Source organism: Camelina sativa, chromosome 7, assembly GCF_000633955.1.
Source record: "Camelina sativa cultivar DH55 chromosome 7, Cs, whole genome shotgun sequence".
NCBI classification, from domain to species: domain Eukaryota; kingdom Viridiplantae; phylum Streptophyta; class Magnoliopsida; order Brassicales; family Brassicaceae; genus Camelina; species Camelina sativa.
In genome coordinates, this window is record NC_025691.1 from 4,709,729 (window position 1) to 4,728,116 (window position 18,388).

Here is an 18,388-nt window from a genome sequence, read left to right on the forward strand (position 1 = left end):
GAAAAACAATTTGTCTTATTAAATGATATTGAGATTGATGCTTCAAACAACATAAGGTCGAATACGTATGTAGAGTACAGGATCAAGAGACATTAAAGAACATGATAATTTAAAAACACAAAGAAAAAAACACTAAAAAACATGATAAAGCTTGGTGGAGGAAGTTTCGTTCGGGATCAAACACCATGGAGACCACAATCGTCTTGGGGAACTCCTCCATCACCAGCTTGTGCATCTAGTTTCTCCACCTCCGGAAGAGGAGTCATCGGAAAAGAATATGCTCCGAGAGCATAAAGACAATAGTTCGTAGACAGACCATGAAACCCAACAAGAGCACAACCTTTGCTCTCGAGAAAGAATTTGCCGTTAGACGCATTTGCCATTCTTAGAGAGGTTCTTCCTTTAGATGTTTTGAAAGTCAACGAGGTTATCAGCGTGTAGCCAGGCTTATCTATATAAGTCCCCTCCACAGACGTGAGATACTCATTTGGATAATCCAGTACAAACTGCAACAAAATGAGATTTTGTACATATAAGCTGTGTTCAAGAACACACATATAGATAGATTAAAATACTCTTGTTCAATCAATACCTCTTTTTTTTGAAACGTCCATGCCTTCCTTTCTCCCGTGCACACGGGTTTCCACTTTGCCAGCATTAACGTATTCGAACTCGATACACCTAATAAAATCATTAAAATAAAGGCACACCTTTTTTACACCCTGGAAAGTACCATCATCCCAAAGGCTTCCTCCAGAACCTATGTACTCTAATTTAGTTAGAGGAAGGGTTGTGATATAAGCTCCAAGAGAGTTTAGGTTATCCTGAGCAGATCCATGAAACCCAATAATCTCATGACCGGTGCATTCAAGTGTGAACTTTGTACCCTTTTCACCGTTGCCCATGACTTCTGAAGTCTTTATGTTGGTTTTGAACTGAAGTGCTTGAATCACACCAGAATCTTCATCGTAGCAACCGTCAACAGATAGCCGATATTCCTTGTCGATATGATTAATCTCAAACTAAAAATAAAAAAGGGAATAAATAAACATTACGTTGACATTAATAGAAAACCAAGACACATATATTAACACCTAGTGACAAAATTTAATTTAAATATTTGCCTTCAAACGTACCGGTTCTAGCTTGTAACCTTGACCCGTCTCAGAACCATGGGTCTGCTCTTTTTCAGGATGTCCATCCTTATCCACATAATTTAATGATGTATTGTATCCCTTTAAGATTAATACGTACTTGAATCTTTGTTACACTGTCATGGTCAGTTCCATCATCCCACTCTTTCCCTCCCTTGCCTTGCCCCCTTGCGCTTCCATTCTTGTAGGAGTGATCGAAGTGAAATATGCATCAAGATTAATAAGTTTATACATACCAGATCCTTGAAATCCAATGACTTTCTTTCCATGGCTTGCCAGTTTAAATCTGTTGCCAACAGTATATCCCATCATATCAGAGACCCTCAAGTTGTTTTTGAATTGAAGTGCTTCAATGAACCCACCATTGGTGCCGTAGTAACCCTCAACAGATTCAAGATATTCATTTTTTAGATGGTTAATTTCAAACTGTGTAAAAGTTGGTGAAAAAAAACTCAGTATCAATTATCCTCATGAACACAAATTTGATAAAGGGATATTCATTAGCATATTTTCCTAGTCGTACCATCTGCATGAAGCCTCCATCCGAGAATCCATGGAACGATCCATTTTTTGGTTGTCCAGACTTTACATAGTCAATCTTGATGAACTGTATCCATCGACCACCACCTATTACATATATCTTTGTCACATCGTCATGGTCAGATCCATCATCCCACTTTTCCCCTTCCAATTGATTCATCTCATCAGACGCATTTGAATCTTGAGACATGCTGTTGTATTGCGTTGCTTGGCTAATAATTTGCATCAATACCCACTTGTGTTTCAATAGGTTGGGAAATTACATGAAGGAAAATAAAAACCATTTCAAGACAAGGAACAAACAGGATGTAGATTGAAGGAAGAACACCATTTTGTAGAAATACAGAAAAAGAAGATCAAGCTTTTGAATGAAAAGGGAACAGTTCCGTATATTTTCTAATAAAGTAAAAACAGGAGATTGCCATGCTCTTTCTTAAAAATTATCCTCATTACGTTTACAAAAAAAATATTTAGGAATTTAAGGTTTAAACATTGACTAAATAAAAGCAAATATGCATTAAGGAGAGGGAGAGAGAGAGCTGACCTCTGATGGTGTAGTGAAAGTTGAAGAATAAATAGTACTGTGATCGTCTATAAGCCGATGGAGGAAAGCTATTTATATACAAATTTCGGGTCTTTTATATATAACTTGGTCTTTTATAACAAGTCTTTCGTAAATGTAAAATATAACTGGGTCTTTTTCTATATATAATACTGGTCTTATTTTATATGCCTATTCTGAATTTTAAGTAAAACTATTTATATGTGAACTCACTTTTGTAAACGAGATATATAAATTTAAGAGAAATACTCTAAAATAGTATTAAAACAAGTTTTATGATAACTATAACACATAAATTTCTAAAAATAACACTACTTAATATATTAAAATATTTAAAATTATTTTTTAGAGTTTTGTTTTTTTAGGTTTGGGTTCACAATTTCACATTCAGAATATAATTTTGAGGGATAGATTTAATATTTTGAATTTAGGATTTAATTTTAAAAGATTAATTAGTGCTATTTTTGGAAGAGATGATGAGAAGATGAAAGCTACGTACCTTCATCACCTCTTTCAATATGAAGTAAGACCTTGTCCTTTTCTGTTTTGGTTTTTATTACCTGCCGATATTCATTCTTTATATTTGTTTTCTCATCTCAGCCTAACTTTGACTTGACTTTGTCTTACTTCATATTGTAATAGTATGCTTGTGGACGGATGATTTTATTACCCCTAGTTGACAGAGCTTATTACACCATGCTATTCCAAGTACTTGAAGTTCTGCGACCCGCAATTCTTGACCGAGTACCGGTTTAATTATATCAGCTTTGTATATATTAGGCTTACTATTGTAATAATGACGCAAGTAAGAAAATGCAATAATAAGAAATGTTTATCTTCCTATCTCACAATATCTTCATGTATCTTATTTTGGGAGAGCCATCCTGACACTAGTAACACATTTATCAGCTTTCTTCTGAGACTATGAACTTGTTACGGGTGGTATGAGGTTTCTTACTAGCGTGACCAGAAGCAGCCACCCTGTCCTGCTTCTAGAAGATGATGTAATCAAGGATATGAGGAATCTCTATTTTCTATGAAGAAACTATATATAATATAGCAAACCCATTTTTTAGGGGCTGCTGACGTCATGAAATATTAAAAAAAAACAAAACAATAATGGCTTGGTAGAGTTAGAGCATCAAAATCGCCAAGATTAGTCACTTACTCACCCCTCTTCCTTCTAAACCTTTCTCACCTACCATCAAAATTGCAAGATTAGATTCATTTCTGATCATAGATGAATTCCCAAATTCAATACCTTTTCACTAAAATGGCTTATGGTAGAGTTAGAGCATCGAAATCGCAAGCTCTAAAAATCCAATCTAATTTCTCTGATCAAAATTAATCAAAGAAATTAGATTGAATAATAACTAATGTACAAACTTTTAACGTAAGTCGCATGGCGAGATTGAGGTGAGAGATTGGTTTGTTTTTTAAAGATATTAAGAGTCTGATGTTTTACAATAACTAATATATAAACTTTTAATGAAAATCATAAAATTTTATTTTAAAATTTTGTTTAAGTCTTAATTTTAAAGAAAATATTATATTTTATAATTTATTTGATGTTTTTCTTCTAACATTAATAGAATTATACATATATTCAATACATAAATTTTTATTTTATTATTAATTTAATAAAATCTATAGTATTTTCTTTTATACATTTGAACCTTAAGATAAGGTATATACAAGTCAACAATTTAGCAGTCTACGAGTCTAATTAACAGTTAACGGATGCAAGAAACATAAAAAAAATCACAATCATAAGAAACCATCTCTTTGTTCCAAGACCGAAGATGATTATCAACAAGGAAATCACAGAATCCATGACCTATGCACATAAGCTGATAAATCAGCTTTTGCTATTAAATAGACCAACTCTAAGCTACCGGATTTGACTATGGCAACATTCTACATAGAAGACTATCTGATGAGATCTTTGTTTAAGGGAAACATAAAATCTCTGTCGAAGATACTCTCCGTACTCTTTTTCCTTACTTCGGGGTTTTCCCATGAGGTTTACAGGAGAAGGTTTTAACGAGCACTCGATACTTTGTATATATAATAAGGGTGTGTAATCTGTTTGTGATGGTATGTTAATCACAGATTCACACTTGTCACTAGTTTTGATATGGTGAAAATTGATTTACAAAAGAGTCACTAATTAGTCTCTGTACAAATAGAGTCTGAGTGTAGCAAAGCTAAACAACATATGCTCTCAGTATACAACATTATAAAGGATGATTGTTACCACTTGTATAGATTTTTGACTGTTGTTCTTCAGCTTCTGTATCATTCACAACACCTCGACACCCTTGGAAACCACATGAACATGAAAGGCGCTCACCAATTGAAAAGAACCTGTAAATTTCACAAAATCAGCGGCAGTAGCAAGTAGGATTATAGAATATCTCAGATGATTGATTTTAAGGGCGACAAAAATGAAACCTATAGTCATAGGTCAGCTCTTCCCACTTAGGGATATCCCTCTTTGCGAAAATGATAATGTGCTCCTCTCCATTAACAGTAATGACTCTTGAATAGCAATTGGGCTGCATAAGAGTAAAGCAATAAATGCTTAGTTCTTTTGTTTGCAGATGCTAACCAAATTGAATACAAGCAACTAAGTTTAACGGATCATAGTCATACCACACAGGAATGATTAATCAGGTGGGCGATGCTTCCTGCCCTTGTAGCATCTATGACTCGCTTATCATCAATTCTAAACATGTAAGTCCTTGCACCATATATCACATAAGAAATTTTTTGTTTGTCCTCAGATATTGATTCACTCATCGGCATCCAAGATTTATACTACCAACGGAATGCTATGAAAGAAAATTGCTCGAATAAGAAGAAAACATTTAGATGATGAATAAAGTACAGGTTAATCCGACTAATTGTTCCATTACTGTTTATTCAATCTTCCATCTAGCACCAAACTGTAGAAAGTTAGTAAAGTCAAAAATACGTACCACCATTGAATTGTAGATAAGACGTTCTCTTTTTTTCAGCTATAGACGGTCTAACAAGTTCTCCCGTGTAATTCACTCATCAAGTTCTCCCGTGGAATTCACTCATCTGCACAAAAATAGCAATCATAAAAAGTTTTCATGAATGACACTTTCCAAAGATGAAATGATGTCCAGATCAAGTTTAGACTGTTTAGTAAAGCGTCATTCAATCATCTGCTAAGATGTATTGTTTATCTTAGCAGAATTTCAAAGGAATTGTACTATCTAAGATTTACCATGTCAAGTGGATATGTGAGAAGATGAAAGTGAACAAAACACACATGGGGTTAGGTGGTGTGGTGGGAGTTACTCAGAAGTTTTATGATTTGATGCTTCTGCTGATCCTAGGCAAACAGTTGATGTTTGTCGATACCTTTTGCAGAGTGAAAGCATACGTATGTATAAGCTGATCTGATTCTTCATCCTCCACAGATCGAAGGACGACAAGTCTATCCTCATTCTCAAGCTACATGGACAGTCAGAAAAGCCATAATCAGTTAGAAACATCTCTTTTTGTGTATTGCTGTGTTTGAGTACATATATATGTATAAGTGTGAATGCAAAATTTTCTGATTCACTGTATGATATGGAAAGCAACTCAACACATAGACCAGCAGCTCGCCCGCAGAGTGGATGATGATATGGCACACGACAAATTCACCTTTCTCTTCTTTGCTAACTCTGCCTCTGATGATAATCTCAGTCCTCATTGTCATTGGAGTAACCCTAAACCAGAGTAACCATCCTCCGCAAGCTCTCTAGTGAGAACCTCATTCAGGTCAGCGTAGAACAAACCGTCCGCTACAGACAACAATACACAGTTACACCAAAATTACTTCCAATACTACACACCACACACACAGAGCGAGACAAAATCAAGTATTTGAGTCACCGTCATATTTGGGGATTTGATAATCACAAAATTCACCTTTCTCTTCTTTGCCAAATTTGATTGGGTAGCCCGCCCCCTTGTGGATTTGAAAATTAGTTTCTAAGGGGAACCGGAATAGTCACACATGAGACAACTCGAGTAACGGACCGGAAACATTAATTAAAAGAGAACCAATTCCGGCCGGTTTAGATGTAATCCGGTTATTCGAAATTTAATAGCACCAACAAAACCAAATAGATTGACCCGATGGAACCATACAGATGTCGAAATTGCCATTTACCTTCTTATTCTGGCTCCTCTAAATGTGTTGTGTACAACTACAGAGGATCAGATTAGAAATTAAAATGTCAACCATTTTTCAGATATTTACGAAATTAATTCGGTTTCGAATTGTTATTAGGAAATAGCTATAGCTTATATTTGTGGAAGATGAGATATATAGTGGGATAGATATGCAAAACATTAAATTCACACCATACCTGTGCACTGACCAACTGCTTAACTTCTCTTGCGTTGCGTAAAAGTAACTTTATCCTTTCAATTTTTTTTCAGATTCAATAAAATAAAAACAATTATTATTAATATTTTATTTTCTATCATGTTGATAATTCAATTTTAAATGCCTGATCAGGTCGGTCCAAGTACTTGATGAGACCTAGAGACTGAAATTTTCAAGCTGGTAGTTAGATTTTGAAAAATGTTTTTGTTCTTATTTCATCATATTTAAACCAGACTCTATATACCTTGAAACAAATGTTAATATTGTAAGTGGTGTGGTGAGTAGAACAAACAACATAACAAAACTATCAATAGAGTTTTTTTTTTATTTATTTTTTGTGCCATCTTGATTTGATTTGTATTATAGTAAATATATTTTTAAAAACTAAATTTTAGATATATTCCTAATTAAAACAAGTTATAATTGAGAGAAAATCAGGTCAAATTGTGGATATACCATAATTGAGAATGAATCCAATTACAGATAATTTTTTACCATTAACAATCGCTAATTGTAAATGAAAGTCAAAACTTATGATTAATGGTCATTTTGGGAAAATTTGAAGATTTTTTTCCAAATTCGCTAAGATTAAATAAATTTCTCTTAAAGTTTGAGAAAATTAACTATATTTGACATTTCTTAATTTAATTTTATACAATATCTCGGCCGACATAGAAAAAAGAAAATTATATGATCATGTACCTATTAATCAAATAATTGAAAATGAAAATAATAATAATAAGATATGGTAAGCAATCAATATGGAAAGTCGTGGATGCTTACCCCACCGTTCGTCACAAGAGATTCGTCATTTAAAGCATCTGATCCTATCAACCTATATATATAAGTACAAAATAAAAATTAACATTTCTTCTCTTCTTTCTTCAAAACTTAAAAAAGAAAAAAAAAAAAAACTTAGAAAGAGAGAGATAGACCAAGGACGACTCTGCAAATATGGCTGATGAATCTCCAAAGTCCATCTACGACTTCACCGTCAAGGTTTTTCTCTCTTCATATTTTTTTGGTTATTTTGTATAATCTTAGATTAATTAGTTCATGTAAACAACCACAAGAACATCTTGTTTTGATCCTATATAATATACGGTAGCGGAATTTTCAATGTTCGATTCTATCTCAAGCAGGATTATGTGTGTTGTATGAAAAGATTTATGTGTGTGTGTTCTTGAACATGGCAGGACATCGGAGGTAACGATGTGAGTTTGGACCAATACAAAGGCAAAACTCTTCTGATTGTAAATGTTGCTTCCAAATGGTTAAACCTTCTTTTTCACTTGGTTAAAAATTCACTATCATTTGCCTAGTTTTTTTACAAGATCTTGTGAACACTATGATTTGCCTAGTTTTTTTTACAAGATCTTGTGAAATTAGTGATTGATGATCAATCCGGTTCAGTTTGGTTTAGATTAGTACCGGTAGTCATTGTTCTTGTTATTACAGATTTGCTTGACGTCAAAACTAAATTTTCTTATCATTAACCGCAGTGGTCTGACGGATGCGAACTACAAGGAACTGAATGTTCTGTACGAGAAATACAAGGATCAAGGTCTGTGATTTATACATACTCTCTCTCTCACACACAATTAAAATCCTAACTGTAGTTAGTTTTAATTGTGATTATGATTAAATAAAAATAGGGTTGGAGATACTGGCATTCCCATGTAACCAGTTCTTAGGACAAGAACCAGGGAACAATGAAGAGATTCAACAAACTGTTTGCACTAGGTTCAAAGCTGAATTCCCCATCTTTGACAAGGTAAACAAAAACTTATCTACGGCCTTGACTCAAGCTCCATCGAATTTGAACCTTAATTGTGCCACAGTAGCGGCAATAGTACAAACCATTTAAACTACATACCCTGGTCTCTCTGTTAGAATTAATCTGGACAATTGTTGTTCTTATTTCAAGTTAATCATTGTTCACTAAGTTTTTAAGTTAATCTTTGCCAAACAGCACAAGTAATAGGTGTTCAATGTATTAGGAAAACAATATTTTTATGTCGTGAGTTTATGTACACACTTCACCTATTGCTATAATTAAGATTACTGTTTTACTTTTTGTTACATTATCGGAGTTTGTGTAATGAATGTTGACGGCAAATGTAGGTGGATGTGAACGGGAAGAACACGGCGCCGTTATACAAATACTTGAAAGCAGAGAAAGGTGGTTTGCTCATTGACGCCATCAAATGGAACTTCACCAAGTTTTTGGTTTCTCCTGACGGCAAGGTCTCACAGAGATATTCTCCCAGAACCTCTCCTCTTCAATTCGAGGTACGTACCACCCTGGCTCTCTCCTAAACCGAAATCTATATATCCATCCTAATGACGGTTTGTTTTTGGATTTATGCAGAAAGACATCCAAACTCTCTTGGGACAGGCTTCTTCTTGATCATCGGAATATGTTTCAAGAACGCTCGTTTCGTCCAAGTGATCTTAGAATCATCAATATTGCAAATTTATTCTCTCTGAATCTGTCATTTACGTTCTAAATAACTGATGTCTTCAATGTCATTTATCATGTGACTTTCGGTTAAATATCAGACTTAAAAAAGTTTTTAGTAATAAATCACATTGGGCCGTAAGACAGTTGTATACGTAACAAAGAACACGTGAAAGATTTCTCCCTATCGTACACGACACGTTGAGCGTGTTCACAACTTATGACCACAAAAAGTTTCTGATTCTTTCCTAGCCACGGGAAAAAAGATAAGAATCACACGTTAAAAAAAAAAAGAAAAAAAAAACATCATACAAAGGTCATGATGTGCTTTCTTGATTGACATCTTGTGATTGAAGTAATGTCATCATATAAGCCTAATTACCAATGACAAAAAAAAAACAAAGACAGATCAAGATCATGAAAACATACAAAAAGTTAAAACTCTCTCAACAGTTAGATCATATTACCTCAGCCAAAAGCAGAGTTCTATATATATACAGTTGGAGATTTGATTGTGTCTCTATATCTCATCACTGCATATATGAGCACAAGAACCTTAATTCAGATGTCAGATGTTAAAGCAACCACATTGCACTCAAACAAAACATTCAAGGGGAAATTGTCGACACAAAAAAATTTAAACTTTTTATTCATTCACACATTTATTTCCAATTCATTAAAAATCATTAACACTAAGGATACAATTAATACACATAAATATAGAATTAAAGTCATGGCAAACCAGTTTATCCATAGACCCATTTGCAGGTCTATTCTCAGCTAACAAAGCAGAGACTTCATTCTTGCAAATAAGGTCTTTTTTCTAGTTCAACCAATCTGCTTCAGACAAGAAGAGATGATCAATTCTTGTTCAGCTGCACAAACGTACGGTGCAAGCTACAGTTTGTGCCCAGTATTTGAGTCTAGCTTTTACATCTTCTGGATCATCACCTGATATATTAAAAAATGGCTACAAAATCAATAAAATGTTCTTACCAATCACATGTGAATCGACATAAATTCTAATCAAGATTAAGAGAGTTACCAGGGCTAGAGATCTTCCAATTTGCAATTGGAGTAGTCGTGGTCGGTGGTGGCGGCGAATCCTCTTCTTCCGAAGAGTTGTGGTGGTTTTGTTTATCATCTAAGAACTTTTGGCTCATGGAGTAACAAAGCTCTAACGCAGGCAAAGTGTTGCAAAGCTCAGGGATCTCATCGTAGCTAAAACCAAACCCTAGATCTAAACAACCTTTAAGCTCCTCAAGATCATCATCCGTCAAGCTCTTGGCTCTCGTCAAATCATCTTGATCATCCAAGGCGTATCCCTCAAGCAACACCTGGCTCTTCTTCTTTTCAAGCTTTTTCTTACTCTCGCCGGAGAAATAGCCTCCTCCACCTCCTCCTCTGCCACCAGAGTTTCCAATTGCGGCCCACGCTTCTTCGTGGTGTTCTGGTAAGACTGTGTTCGATGTAACATCATGATCAGCATTTAGGTTGTTTCCTTGGAGAGAGTGCTGCGTCCTCCATGGATCTGATGATTGGAAGTGATGAGTACAAGCCATTCTTGTGTTTTTTGTTATCGTAATTGAATGGTGGTGATGTAAAGACTATATAAAGAGATGGTTTCTTGAAAAAGCGGCGACGTCGAAGCATCAATTATTGTATATGCCATCTTTTGTGGGGGCCATGCAAAAAACGAACCAATGATTCTATGAAAATGTGTGTTCAAGAAACATCCATACATATTTTAGTTACCTATTTACATTATTCCTGATTTTTTTTTAAAAGTATTATTACATATTGTGATATTGGCTTAGGCATCTACTGAAAAAGTTGAAAATATTAACTAACATCAAATTATTATATTTAAAAAATCAAGAACTAATTTTTTTTTTGGTGAAAAAAAAAATCAAGAACTAATAGAATGTTATTATTGTATGTACTTTGATTAATTGATTATCATACGGCTTTATTAAAAAGCAATGAAGTGAATAAATTCGTTTTAGTTAGCAAAAGAAAAAATGATTTTAGAAATACGTTTTGAGGAAACGTGTCGGATTCGAAGTTACCGAGAAGCTATGTATAAATTGTCAAAAGACGTATAGAAATTGAAACAAAATCACAACTGGTTTTTCATGGCACGTTAATCACGGATCTTTCCACTCACCTACCTGCCCCAAGCATTTTTTAGTTACAAAGATATGATACAATGTCATGATACCATGAACGTAAAAACACTAAGTGGGATTTGTATTCAGCATGCATGCCGTAGCTCCACTCTCCAAAACAAATCTCATTAGAAAGGTAAAACACTATACAACACAAGATCATTGCAATATTAATATCAAGCTCCGACTGGAGAGATGAGAGCATCAACATCATGTAAACTGTAAAGGAGAATATATAAGAACTTTAGGAGGATATATAAGAACTTCATGTGACCGTCACCGCAGTCAGATAAGATAAGTGTCCCCATGAAAGAAAAAATCACAATGAGTAATAATGTCATGGACAGGCGAAACATGAGACATATACGAACGAAGAGACTCAGCCTGAGAAATGACACATAGACCTCATGTTGTTCACCTTTTCCATCATCACTGTTATAAAAAAATCCGAATCTTTTCTAAACATCTAACGAAAATTGTGCAATATAGTGTCTATATATATCCGATCCATGGCCAAAAGATGTAAAACATTAGTTTGTGCTACTTGCTTCATATCCCATGTTGTTGATAAAAAAAAATTATTTAGAAAATGTGTCCCTTAGTTAAAGAAAAATACTGGTGATCAACATTGTATTCATCACCTCTCCTTTAAACCAATCAGAATCTTCTATCTAATATTTCATTTAAAAAATAAATCAAAATTAAACGAAAAAGTAAAACAAATTAAGAAACAAATTCTGTATATTTTTAATTAAGTAAGTTAAATATTGGTCTGGTTTGGATTTTACAATTAAACGAGGTTATATATCGGTTTGAGTTTATAAATGAGAATAAGGGTTTAGATTTTACAATTAGAACGAAAATGTCGGTTTGAGTTTACAAATGAGGTGATTAGAGTTTAGATTTTACAATTAGAGCGAAATTATATGTCGATTTAGGTATACAAATGAGGTGGTTAGAATTTAGATTTTACAATTAAAACAAAATTATATGTCGGTTTGGGTTTATAAATGAGGTGATTAGAGTTTAGATTTTACAATTAGAACAAAATTATATATCGGTTTGGGTTTACAAATGAGGTGGTTATGATTTAGATTTTACAATTAAAAGGAATAATATATCGGTTTAATTTATAAAATATCCGTTTGAGTTTTTTTATTTTATAATGATGTATACAAATTTTGTTTCCTTATTTTATTTTATAAGAAAGTGAATAAAAAGGTTCACCCTCCCAAGTATTGTCTTTAGTTAAATTCCGAGTGTCATCTGAGTTCTTGTTTGTTTCATTTTTTTAATGGAATGAAATCTCATCATTATATTCAAAAAATCTTATCATTAAACCAAAAAACTCTTCACAAAATTATTACTTATTTTAGAGAAACAAAATTCAGAGCACTTAGAATTGTATCCATTTGTTACTGAACTGGTAATTTAAAGAAAAACAATCTCACAAAAGCCAGCAAGGTCCAATAAATTAACAACCAATCACCTTATAAATATCATAACCAAACAACACCTTTCTTCAAATCCACTAAAAACAAAACCAAAAAAAACTTCAATAAAATGTCAACTTCGAAAACCATAATCTTCACTCTCTTCATCGTAACAACACTACATGCATCCTGCAATGCAGCTGCAAACGCCACAACGAAATCTCCCTTCCCAGCGATTCTAATCTTTGGAGATTCAACCGTCGACACAGGCAACAACAATTACCCTATACAAACAATCTTCAGAGCTAAACATGTTCCTTAGGGCATTGATCTTCCAGACCACACACCGACCGGAAGATTCTCAAACGGAAAACTCATCTCAGACATACTCGCAACCAAACTCAACATCAAACAGTTCATTCCTCCTTTCTTACAACCAAATCTCTCTGACCAAGACATTCTAACTGGAGTCTGTTTCGCATCAGCCGGTGCCGGTTACGATGACCGAACAAGTGTCACGACACAAGCCATCCCTGTCTTGGAACAACCAAATATGTTCAAGAGTTACATTGTTCGTCTCAAAGGTATCGTGGGAGACAAGAAAGCTATGGAGATCATAAACAATGCTTTCGTGCTTGTGAGGGCAGGGGCTAACGATTTCATCTTGAACTATTACGATTTTCTCTCGAGGCATCTCGAGTATCCTCTCATTTCTGATTACCAAGACTTTGTTCTTAAGAGGCTTGAAAATTTCGTGCGGGTAACGTCTAAGATCAAGACTTCCTCATACAGTATTAGTTACCACAGTCCACAGCACAATTAGGGCTTTGGAAAAGACTTTAAACATGTTTGTGATTATTTTTCTTGTTAATCTCTCTGGTTAATGTGCAGGAGGTTTACAGTCTAGGTTGCCGTAATATAATGGTTGGAGGTCTACCGCCAATAGGGTGTTTACCGATCCAAATGACTGCTAAATTCAACCTTTTTAGATCCTGTTTGGAACAAGAGAACAGCGACTCTGTTTCATACAATCAGAAACTTCAGAAGCTCTTGCTCCAGATCGAAGCATCTCTTACCGGAAGCAAAATCCTTTACGCCAATATTTATGACCCAGTGATGGATATGATCCAAAACCCCGGCAAATTCGGTACATATATAAAACCTCTTTCTTGTTCCGCAAGCTATTATATGAAATACATATATTAATTAGCACTAGTGATTAATATTATTCGTGTGTGTGGAATTAAAAACAGGGTTTAAAGAGACGAAGAGAGGATGTTGTGGAACAGGGTTCTTGGAGACGAGCTTCATGTGTAATGCTTTATCTCCGACGTGTGGGAATCGGTCGGAGTTTTTGTTCTTTGACTCGATTCATCCATCGGAAGCTACCTGTAATATCATAGGCAATATTCTGGATCCTCAGATTCGTGGGAGGTTCCAGGCTTAAGTCATTACAATGTTATATGTTTCTTAATTGCGACAATCTGTGGACTTTGTTTATTAATCAAATATATAAATTATAGCCACATCTGCCGCAACTAAATTTAGTTGACTTTTCACTTGTTGACAAACAAAGAAAATCAGTTGAGTTAAATTATAACATTCTGGCTATAAAATCTGTCAATTGATCTTCATTGTATTTGCCGACAATTTTATATTGGTTCGATTTTGTAGAATACTAGAAGTAGAATCTGACCATATTGCTCATTAAATGAAGGATGTGAAATAAATATGAAAAGCCAGTGGAACTAGGTTTTGGTCGATATATCTCTCAACAAAACTACTACCAAAATACCACCAAGATGTAACACTTAAGTTTCTCTCACCATGTTTTTTTCCTAAAAGATCCCGGAAAAGGGAAGTACAAAATTTAATAACATTCGTTAAGAACTCCTCAAAATCTCGACTTCGAAATATGTTTGCAATAGACATGATGATATTTCTACTTCCAAACATACAAACAATCATATGGACCATGGTCTTAACGTTGCCAATATGATCAAGTTGAGTACCAAATTTATTTCATTTCGTAGTTTTCGCATATTAGTAGATATTAACAAAGAAAAAATAAGTGAGAGTTAAACAATTTATGTCAAAAAAATTCGAGTCTAATCTTGTCCACTCTGACCTTACATATGTTCGAATGGAGTTTGACTAGTTTTCTGCATAAACCTTTCTGGCAAGATAGATACTTGGCACTTGTGTCTCTGAATCTTCTAAGATTATGGTGGTAATGTGTTCTTGGTTCTTAATACAAAATCATCTAATTCCTAATCTAAAGAAAAGAGAAACAGAAACTCTAAACCCACAATAATATATCTATATAATCTCTTCTGTTTCTCGAATCTCATTATACTCCATATCTCTTCAACGCTTTGCTTAAACTCGGCATTACATTGTAGGCATGGTAAGATCTTCTAAGTTCAATAATGGAACCAACCTGTACACAAACAATAGAGATTATCAACACAACATAATCAGTATTGTTGTTAAACTGAATCATATAGAAAAATGGATCGAACACTTACAATGATCAAAACCGATGTAAATCCGATAGAAAAGCCTTGATTGATGCTGCGTAGATAGTGGTCAAGTACACTAGAAGCTGTTGCCAAAAAGCTCAACAGGAGACCACCTGAATCAAACCAAACCAACTGGTTTTAAGAGACTATACTTGCACTATGCATACAATATAAGTCTAATTAGAACAACTTAACTTACCCCAAAACCTAGTTGATGCTTGTATCTTCGTTAGGTACTCAATTGTGGCTTTCCCAGGCTTTATGTTGGGTATTCTCGCTCCCATTTTGTTTAAATAATCGGCTATTTCCTTTGGCAAGTTGGCCTATAAGAAACTCAATACATGAAATGTTTAATGTTCACTGGAAGACTGAAATTCTTACTGAAAAAAGTGTAATTAATTTACTCACAATGTCAAAGATGTTGAAGAGAAAGACGAAAAACGCATATATCGAGTAATAGACCCAAGGCGGTGCTCCAACATTGCTTTCAGGGTTTAATATCTCCTTCATGTTTAACAAGAACGGTGAACCTAGAATACTAAAAACATAAAGTACCTCATTAGACAGCTTTACATGGTAACAATACACAAAGATGCAAGAAACAAGATTGAATTAAACTAACGGGTTCTTTAAGGGAAATTACCTTGCAAGAATGCTGGGGAATGCCAAGAGATATGTGGTTGTGAGGACAGGCTGCATCCCTGCTGGGTTAATGTTAAAAGGTATGTATGGCTCCACCTCGGTTATTGGAGAACCTTCTCTGCCCAAATGGCAAAACATAGCATAAAATCAGATATGAGTAAACCACATGTTGCATCCAGATGTATATTAACCTAGTCTACTCTAGCTATATTGGCTAAAAATTGCAATATACAAGAACCTTTTCTTCAAAATACTGATGTAAGCTATATATTACCTCGAAGCAGAAGCAAGTTTAAAACCATAATATTGTAGTTTTATCTTCCTGCAGCCCTCAGTAACAACAACAGCGAACATAGTTACTACCGTAAAAATGCCCAGCAAGCCTAACAAGTAAGGCAACCAATTCGAGAAACTTCCTGTAAAACCAAAAAAGAATGACTCTATCTAGTTATAAATTAATTGGAAAGGTGGAAGAATACAGGTATAAGGTAAAGACTTGACCATAAGTTAAAGAAATGTGGAGTAAGAAAAACCAAAGGTACCTGAGATTTGATTGAGCATCTTGTGTAAGGTCTCTGTGTAGCCCGTCAATATGCCCACACAAATAATAAGAGATGACCCATGACCTGTAAAATACATAGAAACAGGTTATGAGAAAGTTACACCAATTATTCCATTTCAGTATCACTATAAGCTACCAACGGTTATAGAGATAGAGATAGAGAGAATCACATACCAAATCCAGATTCTGATATTGTATCACACAGCCACGTCATCGTCATTGCACCACAGACTAGCAGAGATGCTGTCATCATTACATGCTTGACCCTGAATAAGCATGCATTCTTACTTTAGCATCATCAGTTGTGGCAAAATGGATGATAGAACTTTAAAGCAACAATTTTTGCTACTCCTAACGTGAGTAATCCTAAATAACTTACTGGGAAGTGGCTGCAAAAACTGAATATTGAAGAGAGGTGTAAGCCACCACTAACGCTTCCACTATAGCAAAGAAAAAGGAAAGCCACCATCTAAAAAAAGAGATGAAAAAACGATTTAGTAACTTTGTTTAATGAAGCAAAAAAGTCAGAAGTGCTATAACAAAGTAATTGCATGTTAAGAATTCATCTCACGGCTTGAGAGGTAAGAAACTAAACACACATATAACTCTTGATCTTCTCGTGACCATCTAAGCCTTCCTTTCGCAGCTTCACCAAGGATGGAAGAATGTGACAAAGCACCTGGTGTTTCATGATCACTTTCTCATCAATCATATTCCTAATATATAAAGAATCCACAGATTGAGGCAAAAAAACATCAGATCAAAGGAAGATCTTAACCTGCATAATTATGGATGCTATTATTTGTGGACTGAGCCCAAGCTGGAAGAGTGAAAGCTTGATCTCTGCTCCAAATTCACCCAGTTCCTCTATCAAAAAACATAAAACGTTAACCACAAACTTGGAAGTGTCATCCAACAAGGGACTATAAAACTCAAACGGCATTAGAACACTCACCAACAGAACCGGAAACAAAGCTAAGGTAATCTTGGGGTATTAACCTTCTGTCGAATCCAGGTAGAGGGATAAAATATCCAACACGGCTAAGAACAAGCAATAGAGCTGTTACGAACAACCTCCTCCTTATCTCACTCTTAAAGAACCTTTCTGCTGCGCTATTGAGAACTGAACTAATGCGAACAAAATCAAGAAACCTATTTCTAAAAGACTTTGGCCTATTATTATCCTCTAGTGTTTTGGAGACACTGTCCTGTGAATCCTGAGGAATAATCTCCACATCTAAAGCATCAGTACCGCTGCTAGTGGATTCATTTCTAAGCTTATCTGAATAATTTACAGAAAAACTCTTCCTTTCTTTCACAAGGAGATGTCTTCTGTTCATCTGCATAATTTGGCTCTCTCTCGTGCTTGACAAATTCATGGTAAGACATTTTCTTGATTGAAAAGGTTGATGATAACACAGAACTGGGTCTCCTGCAAAAAACATCAAAGCAATTGTTTTTGTTTAATTGAGAAATTGACAAAATTGAGAAAATTTGCAGGGTTAAGAGAACTACTAATCCAAGAGGATAGTATCAGTTGGAAAGTAATGAACTTTATAGCAACAGGAGAATTAGGGTTTTCATCAACGAGAATTTAACCATTTGTATTTGTATACCGCCGACTAGTCTTGGTAAGTAACAATATCTTTGCTTTTTGATTTCCGACTAGTCTAGGTAAAGTAAAACTTACGTTTGGGGAGGAAAGCATAGGAGGGGGGATGAGAAAGCGAGAATGGTCTAAGAAGAGGCACATGGAAGAAGCAAGCTTGAGACGAGTTCATCTGAGAGGATGAGAGAAGAAAACGCGGCGCAGAGCCTAAAGGAAGAACAACTTCGCCTTTTAATAGTTACTGTTCTACTCTCTTTAAAAATCCTTTTTTTTTTTTTTTTTTTTTTTTTTTTTTTTTTTTTTTTTTTTTTTTTTTTTTTTTTT

The 18,388-nt window shown here is 34.7% G+C and overlaps 5 protein-coding genes and 1 pseudogene across 6 annotated transcripts; 2 read left to right on the top strand and 4 right to left on the bottom strand.

The window, feature by feature from the left end:
- LOC104700308 (jacalin-related lectin 12-like) lies at positions 35-2,232 on the bottom strand. The gene is given in 6 exon segments (XM_010415810.2): positions 35-506; positions 609-1,022; positions 1,137-1,221; positions 1,223-1,314; positions 1,317-1,580; positions 1,678-2,232. Coding segments are annotated over 6 exon segments (1,428 nt in total). The 5' UTR covers positions 1,921-2,232; the 3' UTR covers positions 35-176.
- Positions 4,494-5,058, bottom strand: LOC104700309 (histone-lysine N-methyltransferase ATX1-like). The gene is made up of 3 exons (XM_019226994.1): positions 4,912-5,058; positions 4,711-4,814; positions 4,494-4,623 (listed from the first exon to the last, which is right to left on the bottom strand). The coding sequence occupies exons 1-3, from the start codon at positions 5,056-5,058 to the stop codon at positions 4,494-4,496; spliced, it is 381 nt and encodes a 126-aa protein (XP_019082539.1).
- On the top strand, positions 7,509-9,270 carry LOC104700311 (probable glutathione peroxidase 2). Its single transcript, XM_010415812.1, has 6 exons — positions 7,509-7,666; positions 7,864-7,940; positions 8,170-8,231; positions 8,323-8,441; positions 8,792-8,959; positions 9,039-9,270. The coding sequence occupies exons 1-6, from the start codon at positions 7,622-7,624 to the stop codon at positions 9,075-9,077; spliced, it is 510 nt and encodes a 169-aa protein (XP_010414114.1). The 5' UTR covers positions 7,509-7,621; the 3' UTR covers positions 9,078-9,270.
- On the bottom strand, positions 9,260-10,738 carry LOC104700310. Of its 2 annotated transcripts, XR_753551.2 has the most exons (4): positions 10,174-10,738; positions 9,871-10,079; positions 9,596-9,661; positions 9,260-9,502 (listed from the first exon to the last, which is right to left on the bottom strand). XR_753551.2 is itself a non-coding variant. In XM_010415811.2 (2 exons), exons 1-2 carry the CDS (start codon positions 10,688-10,690, stop codon positions 10,000-10,002), a joined length of 597 nt encoding a protein of 198 aa, XP_010414113.1. In that variant the 5' UTR covers positions 10,691-10,738; the 3' UTR covers positions 9,734-9,999. The 2 variants fall into 2 exon arrangements, 1 of the variants encoding a protein (XP_010414113.1); XM_010415811.2 differs by lacking the exons at positions 9,260-9,502; positions 9,596-9,661 and having other exon boundaries at positions 9,734-10,079.
- LOC104704314 lies at positions 12,860-14,176 on the top strand (annotated as a pseudogene).
- LOC104700312 (preprotein translocase subunit SCY2, chloroplastic-like) lies at positions 14,802-18,300 on the bottom strand. The gene is made up of 13 exons (XM_010415813.2): positions 18,146-18,300; positions 17,411-17,887; positions 17,234-17,322; positions 17,055-17,134; positions 16,835-16,924; positions 16,630-16,721; positions 16,436-16,519; positions 16,168-16,309; positions 15,895-16,011; positions 15,660-15,789; positions 15,451-15,574; positions 15,258-15,364; positions 14,802-15,169 (listed from the first exon to the last, which is right to left on the bottom strand). The coding sequence occupies exons 1-13, from the start codon at positions 18,234-18,236 to the stop codon at positions 15,080-15,082; spliced, it is 1,713 nt and encodes a 570-aa protein (XP_010414115.1). The 5' UTR covers positions 18,237-18,300; the 3' UTR covers positions 14,802-15,079.

What these genes read in the sequence shown, in the direction of transcription:
- LOC104700311 (XM_010415812.1), top strand. Translation starts at nt 7,622, where the DNA reads ATGGCTGATGAATCTCCAAAGTCCATCTACGACTTCACCGTCAAG. An exon ending in TCTACGACTTCACCGTCAAG is followed by an intron (nt 7,667 to 7,863) that starts GTTTTTCTCTCT and finishes TGAACATGGCAG; the next exon opens with GACATCGGAGGTAACGATGT. An exon ending in CGAGAAATACAAGGATCAAG is followed by an intron (nt 8,232 to 8,322) that starts GTCTGTGATTTA and finishes AAATAAAAATAG; the next exon opens with GGTTGGAGATACTGGCATTC.
- LOC104700312 (XM_010415813.2), bottom strand. Translation starts at nt 18,236, where the DNA reads ATGAACTCGTCTCAAGCTTGCTTCTTCCATGTGCCTCTTCTTAGACCA. An exon ending in GAGAAGATCAAGAGTTATAT is followed by an intron (nt 16,925 to 17,054) that starts GTGTGTTTAGTT and finishes CTCTTTTTTTAG; the next exon opens with ATGGTGGCTTTCCTTTTTCT. An exon ending in GATGCTCAATCAAATCTCAG is followed by an intron (nt 16,310 to 16,435) that starts GTACCTTTGGTT and finishes TTGGTTTTACAG; the next exon opens with GAAGTTTCTCGAATTGGTTG.
- LOC104700310 (XM_010415811.2), bottom strand. Translation starts at nt 10,690, where the DNA reads ATGGCTTGTACTCATCACTTCCAATCATCAGATCCATGGAGGACGCAG. An exon ending in TTGGAAGATCTCTAGCCCTG is followed by an intron (nt 10,080 to 10,173) that starts GTAACTCTCTTA and finishes TTAATATATCAG; the next exon opens with GTGATGATCCAGAAGATGTA.
- LOC104700309 (XM_019226994.1), bottom strand. Translation starts at nt 5,058, where the DNA reads ATGAGTGAATCAATATCTGAGGACAAACAAAAAATTTCTTATGTGATA. An exon ending in TGATTAATCATTCCTGTGTG is followed by an intron (nt 4,815 to 4,911) that starts GTATGACTATGA and finishes ACTCTTATGCAG; the next exon opens with CCCAATTGCTATTCAAGAGT. An exon ending in GAGCTGACCTATGACTATAG is followed by an intron (nt 4,624 to 4,710) that starts GTTTCATTTTTG and finishes TGAAATTTACAG; the next exon opens with GTTCTTTTCAATTGGTGAGC.